At 37.7% G+C, this 12,815-nt stretch overlaps 1 protein-coding gene across 2 annotated transcripts in view; it reads right to left on the reverse strand.

Moving 5' to 3' along the window:
- Positions 1-3,457: 3,457 nt before the first annotated feature.
- FANCC (FA complementation group C) overlaps positions 3,458-12,815 on the reverse strand; it is a 62,630-nt gene continuing 53,272 nt past the window's right edge. For both annotated transcript variants that reach the window (XM_063180392.1, XM_063180391.1), the window contains exons 12-14: positions 10,146-10,317; positions 7,125-7,325; positions 3,458-5,306 (exon numbers count right to left, since the gene is read on the reverse strand). In XM_063180392.1, the coding sequence (XP_063036462.1) occupies positions 5,163-5,306; positions 7,125-7,325; positions 10,146-10,317 (517 nt within the window). In that variant the 3' untranslated portion in view covers positions 3,458-5,162. The remainder of the gene's footprint in view (positions 5,307-7,124; positions 7,326-10,145; positions 10,318-12,815) is intronic.

Here is a 12,815-nt window from a genome sequence, read left to right on the forward strand (position 1 = left end):
TTCCAAGGTTTGGGCTTGACATTTGCTCAGTATCCACTGGCCTAGGACAAGCCAGTCACAGAAAGCAGCTACAGCAACTGGGTCTGGCCTGAAAAGCGTGCTGTGCAGCAAACTGCTCAGCACTGGCCATCTGTACCTCAGCAAAGAAGCAAACACACAGAAAAAGAAAGCTGAAACATAACAGTGGGGTTTGCAGTGAACTTGGAGAAATTTACAGGTCTGTGGAAAAAACACTGGTACTTTTCTTATGTTTCCAGAAAAGATGCTGCTATTGGTCCTCCCTACTAGAAACTTAAAAAGTGCCAGAGTTCATAAAAATGTATCACTGATTTCCATCTTATAAATTAATCCTGTGTCATATTTCAATACTTCTCTTCCATGGAATCTGATACTGGCTTTTCTCTCTCTTTTTGCAGACATCTGAAGCTGATATGGAAGGGCAGCACAGTCCTTAAAAGAGATTAAAAGCACTTAAACAGTTACTGGTAGTCTCTACAGGGAACAATGGTACAGATAGGAAATTTGTATCATCAGCTACCATTACAAGTTAGTTGGAAATAAAAAAGCTGAAATTCTGTTTTCAGAAAACCTATACATAGTAGAAGTTATGGCATCATTAGTCAAAACAAACAGAAGCTGCTTTCTCATATGCGAAATATTGAGTAAACTTTTAACAGTAGCAGGCAAATGACATTGCATGCACCTGTTTTGGAAGCCTCAAAATAAACTCACAAGCTAAGAAATAAAATCTTAAGGAGTGAACTGTACATGCAGGCTAACTGGCACATACACAAGACATCTCAACAGTGCAATTCACAATGTTAATCAAGAAAATGTAAAAGCACAATCTCTTCAGGATGACATTTATGTGTCTGCAAAAGTTCATGGGACTAAAAAATATTTTTATTGAAAAGGACAGAGAAGAGAGGGTCATTGTTTCTGAGAGTCTACTTTTTATTATCTGAGTCCATTATCTGACATAGTAGAGAAGAGTTATGAAAGAGGCTTTTAAAGCAGTAAGAGATATATAGTTAAATATATAGTGAATATAATTAAAGTTAATAACAGTTAGTTAAATATACAGACCTATTAAAGACACCACTGCTGGATTTTTTTCTGCTATTTGTTGACATGCAGGTTAATGGAATGTCATGTATGGAACTGTTGCTTCCTAATTCTGTCAGTATTGAATATAAAAATCACAGCTAGATTTCTACAGCTGAGTTTCAAACATGCTGTGTTTTATCTTTTTTGTCACTCCCTCCCTTCACACACATGCAAGAATATAGAATGCAAACTAAAGCACTGCCCTTGCCTGTGGACTAGATCACTACAACTCAGCTAGAGCCAGCTGACATTTCAAATTTTTGTTTCAGTGGCTGCCAGCAGTCCAATGCTTATCCCTAGCTGGCTCCTCCTGGCAGCTCAGACAACAGGGAGCACACTCAAGCCATCAGAAGGATCTTGGGAGGTTCATTCCTTCCCAGCAGCCAGACAGCTGGTTAAAGGAAGATGGCCAGTGCAAGCAAGGGAAACGCCTCCGTGGCATTCACTAGCAAAGAGACCACCTAACAGCAAATCCCCAGAATAGGCTTCTCTCTACTAGGGCAGCAAATGGAATGTCTACCATGAACATGTTTTTTAAATCCAGGCAAGCATTTTAGAAAAAATTCTATCACAAGTAAGGAAAACTTGCCAGAGAAGTGGATTTAAGCAGCCCCCATCTGAGCACTGCAATGAATGAAGTGCCAGAGGGATGCTTCCAGCACCAGAGCATTCAGCTACAGTGGTTTCACTACTGGTGTTGCCCAACAAAACACGCTGGATGCTTAAGAAACCCATTGCAGACTATCAGGAAAGCATAAAAAATTCAAACACATGCTCTGTGTGCTCATGGAGGACTCCTCCCGTAACGTTCCAGGTTCTGACTTTTCAAATTGGGGTCTAGTAGAAAACTGTGTTTTAATGAGTATGACATTACTCACTCACACAGAATATTAGGTACTTTATTCCGACATTAGATAACACACCAATGAAACGGTGCAAATCTGATTTAACAGTATTTTGTTTAGCAACTGCAAGTAATTTGTGCTAGATATTTTATCCTATACTTCTATAATGCTACTGCTTCAGAATTCTTTTAATTGTATCCCTGCTGAGCCAAACATATATCACAGTTTTCAGCTCACTGAAACAAATATTAACTCACTGTGTCTATTAACATCTCTTGACACTTACAATGCTGAGAGTACAGAAACTTAATCACAGATGCTAGCAGTAACACAATAAATGTTACTGTTGGTCAGCTAAATTGCAGTATCTGACAACACATGACAAAATAAAATACATTCTGCTTTGTATAGGCACTGTACTGAGATGTTGACTAAATAAAAGCCACAGAAATGACCTTTTTTTCTGCCTGAAGAAAATCCACAGAAACCAACCAGCACCATGCTGCAAAGCTTGCAGAATCCAAAAAGCTCTAACTTAGCAGTCTTTGACTGGAAAGGAGCATAATCAAAAAAGAAGTAAAATTTACTGTCTGTATTATTCAAAAAACACCTTGAAGCAGAACAGTTTTGAAAAGTTCTCTATGCACTGAACACAGCCAGGGTGTGTGCTGCAGACAGAATGCAAGGGAACAATCTTCTTGAAGTCTGATTTCAGGACTTGTTGGCTGGTTCAGCAAAGAAGTACAGCCTTGAAGGCCCCAAAGAACTTTCCAGAAAGCAGCAATTACAGAGGAAAAGATGCACATTGGATGGATAATGCAGAAGCCACCGTATGAGAAATCTTCCATTACTCAGATCTACCAAACTGCTCTGTAGCCTTCCACTGGCAAACCAACAAAAGTAGCTTCAACATCCCACAAAATCACAGCTTATATCAAAGTTAGATCATAATTCAAACATAGTGAAAGAGTAAGGAAAAAGAAACACCAACAATTTATAACCACTACGCTAAAAAGAGCTAAAAGAATGCCAGTACATATGTATCTTTTCTAAGTTACAGAGAGTACCAATTAGGTTTCTTCCTTAGAGCCTCCTGAAACTAGCAAACCCTCCTTAGTATTTAAATAATTCAGTTTTTCTTAGGAAGCCAAACACAAGAAAACAAGAATGTATCAATTCACTACTAATTCTGGGCTTTTACTGCCTTCATTGTACACTTCCTTCCTCCTTAATTCTATTTATCCTTATTTATCAGCATAATGATTTTGTTAATTGAAGTCAGAAGAATTTTCATGCATTTTGTCAATGGATAAATAAAAACAAAGAAAAGATACTTAAAAATACCTGTCCAAAAACTTCCATATGCATCTAAATATTATAACCACAACATTCACCTAATTAATCTGCAAGAATTAGATATTGCAGTTCTTTGCTTATCTTTCTTCTACATAGTTAAAATTACATATAGGCACAATATGGAGAAAACACATCCAAAGAGCCTCACATCCAACAACCAGATTAGACATTAAACCAAAAAAAAACAACAAAAAAAAACCCCAAAAACCACACAAACAAAAAAATCTTTCTTCCTTTTAGTTAAAATTTTAGATTATTTATCATTCTAAATAGAGCATTCCACATCTGTTTTCACTAGACGAATACCTCCGAGTTTGTGACCAAAAAGCAATTTGGTTTCATCCCATGCTTTTTAGTTATGGTATTCAGGGAACAGAAAACTGGGTTGCTTGATTTTACTTTTTTAGATACATGTGGCTATTTAACAACAGAAAAATTGCTACTTATTTCCTTCTGAATTTTCATTTAAAAATATTTTTTAATCAAAAAAGAGAAAAAAAATCCTTTCTTTGCAGACCTACATTATGAATTTGCTATTTTTTCACTAGCAAACTGACTGAGAGGGCATGTAACTTCCGTAATATGACTCACTGGGAACAAAATTGTAAGAAATCAGTTAACAGCATAACAGAAAATATCTTTCCACTTCTTACAGCCAAAGGACATTAAGTACACTGTTTTTCTTTCCCCTTGCTCAAAATAAATGCTACATTCAAGAAGCTTTATTAATTCAAGATACATGCTTGGATTTTATATGCAAGACTAGAATTCCAAGTAGCATCTTTGAGTAGCATAGCACAGGCATTGGCATTACAGAAAAGTAATACAGGGGAACAAATTATGGAGGAAAGCTAGGATGCGCTGTCACTACTATTCTCCATGGTAATTTTTATAGTTAAGCTAGAGACAGGTTCACAAAACTTCTAGGGATAAATACCTTCCTAAGAATAAAAAACATAAGCCATTGCTACCTACCTATGCTCCTTGCAGGACTCAAAAAACCTAAACAAAGAAGTAAGCAAATTACTGCTGGACACAAAAATGAAGGCAATGAGTTGCAACCTTTATAGGAAATCTGTCCTTTTGAACTGGAAGATGTCCCTGTGTCTCTGCTTTGCTTGCCCTCTTTTGTCTGAATAAAAGCCCCATATGTCTTAAGTGAATAAATAATAGCATCAGTGATGGCACACTGTTAAGTGGGCTGTACTGCAAGCAATTTTATGCCTGTAGTATCTTTTGACAAAGACCAGCTATTGGTCTAGTACTTAGAGGAGAACACTGTGCTGTGAAAGCTGCAGTATTGAAAAAAACCCACATTTAGCAAATCTGGGAAGAGTTTCATATTGGAAACATTTTCAAAAAGAAGGAAAGAGTTCAGGAAATATCACTCACTGATTTCCTGAGAACACTATGAATCACTTGAGATCATCATTAGTTTCAGCAAAGCAGAAGCACAGAACAAAACACTTCAGTAACAACTTACCAATCAAGCAATGGGATATTACTTACTTAAAAAAAACCCACATGAGTAATTTGGGAGAAAAACTGATCCTCAGCCAGATAAACAACAAGGAGATGAGCAAACTACTTTAAATGATGTAGGTCTCTTGTTACAGAAGGTATTCAGAACAAAATTTTCATGCATCTTTAATATTTACTACAATGTTTCAAAAGATTAGCAATTCCAAACAACAGATTATTTTTCAGTATAGATAAGGGAATATAAATTAGCAGCTATAGCTTATATAGGTATCTTTCTGCCACTGATAATCTGCAGCACTAGATGCTAATGGAAGTTTGACACCTGGATAAAGACCTGACTTGTTGGTTTGATAAATAGATCATATTGAAATTCTAAACTTTCCATGTAAATTTTTGAAGAAGTTCATCCATCAGTTTCAAAGTCCTTTGGTTTTCTTCTCCACTATGGTTAAATCTGTAAGCAGTACGGATAAGAAGGTTATAAACTTCTTTGCTTGTATCAGTCATCTCAGTAATCTGAAAGAAAACACAAAAAGTTAAATTTGGCAATTATGTTGCTAAATACTAAGAATCCTTCCAAATACTTGCAAGAAAACCAGATTTTTTTCCTCACCACTGAATATGTGAGAAACAGTTTCTGCCCAAGGTATCTCTTTCCATATATCCCAGTGGAGCCAAGCAACTTTGAGATTTCTGTTGTTGTCTCAAATTTAAGTGAAACAAATCAAGAGGCCAGAAAGTTTTTAAAGGAAACACAAATGGACAGTATCATCATTTGTAAGTCATTGCCATGGAAAAGAACTAAAAGCACATGAAGGTTCTGCATGTTCTTGGGGAGGCAATTCAATTCTGTAAAGCTTTCAAAAGTAAAAATAAATACTTCCCCCAAAAGATGACAAAAAACAGGAAAAGACTCTAAGTTGCAATTTTTGCAGGTCAGAAGGGACTTGACTCCTCATTATCTGTGTTCAACCTGAAGCTTGCTGTGCTGAAAAGAACCACAACCATGCATCCCAAATCAGTTCCACACCATTCTTCCTTTCATATATTGTCTTTAGTCCCTTTCAAATCACATGGAGAGCCTAGCTACACATTAGTGATTATACAGATACAGTCAAAATTAATCAGACTGATAAACAAACTGGCCTACAACAGTTCATGACCCCTCTGCACTGGGAAATATTCAGTTTTGAAAGTTAGTTATATTGCTATGTATAAGTAGGCACAAGACTGTCTTTGGTCCTCCTGGAGGGATTTAAAGTAGCAGGCTAGTACATTACAGCATCACAGCTCAACAGCTGCACTTTCTTCATGAAGAGAAACTAGAAATAGCAGTCTGTAAAAATATATACAACCCCCCCAAACTTTATCATTATATTCTTATGCTGAGAAAGAATTGATCATTTGTGAACTTGCACCCTAGGATGTGAGGAATACCTTAGCCCTTCTTAAAGAGAAAAATGTTATGTCTCTAGTCAGCCAGCTGTATCAGAATGGCCTTACACATGCCATATACCCTATACAGGTCTATCCATAAGACCACACAGCTGCTGAATTGAAAAACTTTTGTAAGTATTAAAACTACATACTGGCCCTGGACCTGCTTGCATAGGGGGGATGCACTTCTTACAAGAATATGGTTTGATAGTAAGGAATGGGTTTCTAATCCTACACTGAGATTGCACTGTTTATCTAATTAACACAAGTACATTTTGTAGTTTGCACAAATATACCTGAAGGCTGTCATCACCAACAGAAAGATACTGTGACAAGCTTCCAGCCTTTTACTCCTCTTCATCTCTTTTTACACCTTAAAAGACACTGTCATAGCTCTTACTTTTCTCCTTCCCTCTCAATTACCACACTGTTTTCTTCACTGGCTTTGCCAACCAGGCTTCTGCCACATCAATGCCAAGACCTAGTAACCAGCTGTCCCACCCAGTGGAAAATAGCAAGAGAGAGTTCCATCACGTCTGCAGTAGCTGGATAATTTAGGGAGTGATTTTTTGGGGGAAAATCAAAATGTTTACACATGCTATCTATACCATTGTAAATGAACTGTAGGTATCTCTTAACTGCAAACCATTACTTCAGCTGTTTCTGCATCTGTACAGTGGCATCAGTAACCCTGTCAGTGAGATCAAGAAGTGAATGGAAAATATTTTAACTGAATTTTAGCCGAAATGGATATGTAGCAAGTTAGATATGGCTGTTATAGCCACAGTCTCCTTTAATTCTCTGTGTTTTCTTTATTAAGAGGTAGAAACTTAAATAAAAAATAGTAAAATAAGTATGTATTGAAGTTAACCTGAAAAAAAGGGAAGAAACACTTACATGGTGAATACATTCCTGGGCAATCTTATGTCCACCAGAGGAAAAGAGCAAGAAGTTGGTCAGAAGATGTGTTGAGAGTTGCTGGTTACAACACTGCTCTACACCTGTTACCCTGTGCACAGCAGCCTCCAGGTCTTTGAGAGAAAGGTCCCTGCAGCTGAACAGTGTCATTAGATGGTTGTAGACTGCTTGGGCTTCTATCTGTAGGAAATAATTTCAAACGGTGCAGGATCAGAGAAAAGGTGAAATCTATGGTATTTTACTTTGGATTTATTCACTAAAAGAAAACCGAATCTTCGGAGAAACAATTCAAATATAAAAAAAGTTTGAATTTAAACAGCAGGAAAGCAGGAAAGGAAGGGCTGCAACACATTTCTTTTACACTGATTCACACACACAAAGGTGGAAGAAATGGACATTTTTTTTCTTTGGTCTTACAAATGAAGCAGACAGGGCATCAAGCCAGGATTTTACCTTTTTTAATAATATAAGGAAATGGAGAAAATCCCTCAGAAGAACATGGTCCGATTTTCACATTGTGGGCAAAAGAACAAAGGCTCCTCAAGGGCTCATTTCAGTATAGCTGCTGTAAATCAATTAAATCCCCATGCAGTCTGACCTCAGCTGATAAAATGTTCTGGTAAGAATGTGCAATTTAACTTCTTCCTGTGTTGTTCACAATTTATGTTTTTATGTTGTGAGCTAGACAATAAAACCTAACTTTTACTGGGGGTAGGAAACAGAAGAGTTTGGCACCTCTAGAAAAAGGACTATGAGCAACTACTGAAAAAGAATCCTAACAATAATTCTGTTCACTGAATTAAAAATTAACTGAAAAAAAACTTGTAGATAGAATGCAAATGAGTATCAGCTGCAACAATAGAAAAATACACCACTGCAGACCTAAAGGAAAAGAACACCTGTTTCTCAAGGATATTCACTGGGACAATTTTTTTCAGACATTTGTCTGACATTGACCTACCCTTTCAACAATTTCACATAATATAGCCTCAAAAAGCTGCTAAAAGCTCTTGCATTAAGTCCACAACTACATGTGAGGCACAAATGATACCAGGATCTACAGAAAGGTAACTGGAATTCCTCATGACTCTTTATTCCTCTGTGCATCATATGAGCCAGAGACTGCAGATGGAGAGTAGCTGGTCCTGCTCCAAAAGCTCATGTACCCTAGAAATCTCATTCTTAGGGCCAAACTCCAAGTTTTGCTTCCTCAGTGTTTCAGGCCCTAAAGATATGAAAGGAGTGCAACAAAGGAATAAATATTTAGAAGCAGAATTTTTAGTCCTGTACATATGAGTGAACCTTAGTGAACAGCAAAACCAGCCTTTTTCTTCTTTAAATAATTTAAGCCCTTTGTATTACACTCTGGCTAATATAAAGGTGTTACCTAAAGTACAGAGCAGGAAGACAATTCTAAGTCATAAGTGCAAACCTTTCAACACAAAAATAATGCTGAATGAAAAGTACACCAGATTGACATCTACCAGAAGTTCCCACGGCATGCTAATCCTTAACTAGTGAAAGGTGCTGGGTTTGAGGTGGAAACCACTTCATTTGAAAAAGCTGAGAGCTTAATCTGCCAAAGGACAAATTTAAAAAAAAAACCCAAACACTGCATAAAGTTGGGAATCCTCCTGAAGAAGCCTGACCTGTCCAAAAAAAAAAAAAAAAAAAAAAGAAAAAAGAAAAAGAGAAAAATAGAAGTTTCAGTTCAAATACCTAAGAGAAGAATGATAATGAACCGAAATGTCAGACCTCTGGGAAAAGATGAGTCACTGCGTGGGCAGTCAGCAGAAAATCTTTTTTGTTTCTAAAGTTTGTCTTATGACTGAATAACAAAGTGGAATGGGGGACACACAGGGAGATGATTTCATATATGGAACAAAGTGATTCCCTTCTGTGGAGTTAGAACAATGCATTGATCTGCAGCTAGAGTGCAATAGCTTAAATCATTCATGTTTATTGCTCATATATTGCCTACTTTCCCAAAACTACGTTCTAAAAACAACCCTGATTTCTTTACTTCACCCTAGCTCTTACATAACTCCACTCAGTCAACCCTTCCCTTGCCTTCCCAGGCAAACCATCCCATCCCTTGCTCCTAGACTATGAGAAGTGTAAGTGAAAAAAACCATTGTAGGTGATTGGGATGTGATCTTCCATTTGTAGTGCCATCTGAAAAGCAGGAGGGGAAGGAAATAAAATATTGGATAATTCACTGTTGTACGTGGAGCATTAGATGTAAATTTAAAGCATGATTTTTACTACTGTGGTGTACTGAGCTGCATTTTTAAATCCACCAGAATCCATTTTAAATTAAGGTAAACTAGACAAGTTGCAGCCTTTTGAATTGGGCCTTTGTAGATCCAATTTCTTGGGCTAGTTCAGATTTGCATAATAAGTTTAAATTAAAGGCTTTCAAGTATCTGCTTGCATGCACAGATGCACAGCACTCTTCGTGCAGTACAGTGTGTAAGGTTAGAGCACTGCTCCTTCTGTTACCAGCCCAGCATATGGTATTATCATGTATTTGTTACTGCATCACATGCCAAAGACTGCAGAGAAATCAGAGTAGCTGGGGAAGGCTAGGAATCAAGACTGTGTTTGATTAAGTATCTTCACGGTTTCAACTGCTGTAATTTCTCTTGCTTTCTTCTCAGAAGATGCCATAACACAGGCATGCTGAATTCTGTCACACTGATTTTAAAAATACCATCACTAGGGTACTTTTATTTAGGACTAAAAACACCCTGGTTATCCAAAAGAAAGCCAAGAGGGTGCAAATCTATACCACATACTTAAAAAGGAGGAAAAAGCTTTTCTAAATGTCAAAAATAAGAAAAAACCCAACTTTCAAGTTGTCCACTGTGACACAGTTCCCAGAGACTTTGTAAAGTCAGTGTCTTTAATTTTTCTGATGCGCACTATTTGTTTTACAGCAATAAGATATAATCAGACTATTAACTGCATATTCCCACTTACTATCACTACATTACCCACCATTGTTTGAGTCCTTTGTTGATTTTCATTCTTAGGACAGTAGTAAAATGCCAGCAGCCACAGCACAGGATCTGGTTCTACAGCAGCCTTCAGTAATTGTTCTGCTGCAATATCCAGCCATTCTCCAAAACAAGCAACCAAAAACCAGATTTCAAAGAGGTCACTGAGAGAACTGGAAAACAACACAGATAAAATTAGGTACCTCTCATTATTTAACATTTTTAATTGCCTTAAATTAACTAGAAAGGATGCTGACAGTTAATTAAAAAATATTTAAACCACTCTTCAACAGAGAATACCTTACCTGCTAATCATACACCCATGTACTACTTATTTAGTCTATTATCTGAAATCACAATCAAATGAGACACACCCAGTGTTACTACAGATTACTTTGACAGTACAACAGACCATCCTTAACAGCAGCTTCTAATAAACTGTGACAAAATATTATGTATGAAAAGATACACTTCAGTTGCAGGATTTCAAAAACTTTAAAATCATATTATACTCTTAACATACTGCTGCCTTTCACTTTCTCTCTGCTGCTTTCCAGGGTTATTTTCTGCTTTTTGGTAATTCATGAATTGCATCTTTTTTGGTCATTAACGAGGAATTACATTTAGATGGACTGAATAGAAAGTTTTAAAGTATATTTTCAAGTATATCTCCCGACTTTTAAAATTCATGTTTTTCTTAAATGAAAATTTTGAAGGTGTTTACAAAAGGATTATTGCTGTAGGAAAGGACCACCATTGATATCCATATTTTTTCATGTGCATTCATATTAAGTCAGAGAAGACTAAAGAAAAGAGAAGCAAACTAATGGCAAGTGTCTCAAAGCAAAAAGTTAAACTAAGCATGGAAGGACACACAGAAGGACAGCTACATTAAGAACTAGGAACAATTATTTCTAATAAATTTGGAAAAACTTGAAATAATTAGACGGTTTTCTTATGTTTTATTCCTGGGGACTCCAAAAGCTGCTGTGCCACCTTTGCAAGGAAACTACAAGAAGATCTTAGAAATCCCAGGAATTGATGTTACCCTTATCTTGAACACTTTCTACCATTATGGAGCCTGTTTTGGAGTCATGTACCCTGCACTTCCATCCCTACTGCTGTTTCTGCCTGCTCTGTAGGGGCACCTATGCTCCACTGTCATTGACAAAAGTGTCCCCTCACTATTTTTGGGATTTTCCCCCACAAAATGTCCATAAGTTCATCAACTGATCAACTGATTTCTAGTTTAAAATGTCATGTAACATTCACTGCTCACTGAGAGTACTACATATAATAATAAATCTCAGCACAGAAGCAATCTGTTGATTAGAAGGACACAGAAAGCATTTTCCTATAAGACTCACACTTGATATAAAATAACCCCCCTGAAAATCAACCTATATAAGAAGAGAGCACTGAGATCAATCAACAGGATATACTGTGTAACAGAATTTTTTTCTCCTCTGTAAATCTTATTAAGTCAAAAAAATACAGAATCAGGAATAAAGCAATAAAAGAAAACTGAATATGGTTTCTTCATGGATATTAGTATTTATAACATGTTAGACCATTTTCTTTCTAACTGGGAGGGGTTTGGTAGAAAACATAATTGTTGTAGGAGTTCTAAAGGAAGTAGGAGTGTGTTCTGGCAAGTACAATGCTGTTCAAACTAGTGTACTGTTCAAAATAAAGGGGGGAAAAGACTATATATAAACCGAGAAAGGGCTGGGACACAAAAGGAGCACACACATGGTTATACTACTGTAATGCATTATGATTGATGGTATTTGTTTTATTTATTTGTTCTAAGCTCAAGTTACGTGTTTCTTTAAAAAATCAGGGTCAGCTATGGGTCACAGTCCAAGGACAGAAAGGTTTGACACACTTCAGGGAGGAACAGGCGAGCACTGAACTGCAGCTCACACAGAAAGTGAGAAGCTACCACCAGACAGCCTGGCCTCAGAGGGAGCAACAAAAAGCTTTTTTCTGCCACTCAGCAACAAAAAAATAGGCCCCTGTGAGTTAACTGAAACCAAGCACGGTTGCAAGTATCTTTGTTCCAGTACCAGGGGGAAATCTTTGTTCCAGATTTCCACGGGGAAATCTGGGACAGAGTGGCTAGACAGCAGCCAGGCAGAAAGGGACCTGGGGGTACTGATTAAAGGCAGGCTGAACACTAGCCAGCAGTGAGCCCAGGTGGCCAAGAAAGCCCATGGATCCTGGCCTGTATCAGCAACAGGACCAAGGCAGTGAATGTCCCCCTGTACTGGGCACTGGTGAGGCCACACCCTGGGTGCTGTGCCCAGTTCTTCCCTGAATTTAGGAGGGACAGTAACATGCTGGAGCAAGTCCAGAGAAGGGAAAGCAAGCTGGTGAAGTGTGAATCAAACCCTATGAGGAGCAGCTGAGGGAGCTGGGGCTGTTTAGTCTGGAGGAGGCACAGGGGAGACCTTACTGCTCTCCACAATGGCCAGAAAGGAGGGTACAGTCAGGTGGGGGTCGGTCTCTTCTCACAAGCACCAGTGACAGGAGAAGATGATAGTCTCAAGCTGCACCAGGGAAGGTTTACATTGGACATTAGGAAGAAGTTCTTCAGAGAAAGAGTAATCAGACATTGGAATGGGCTGCCCAGGGAGGTGATGGAGTCACTGTCCCTGGAGATGTTTAA

This window comes from Melospiza melodia, chromosome Z, assembly GCF_035770615.1.
Source record: "Melospiza melodia melodia isolate bMelMel2 chromosome Z, bMelMel2.pri, whole genome shotgun sequence".
Classification (NCBI taxonomy): domain Eukaryota; kingdom Metazoa; phylum Chordata; class Aves; order Passeriformes; family Passerellidae; genus Melospiza; species Melospiza melodia.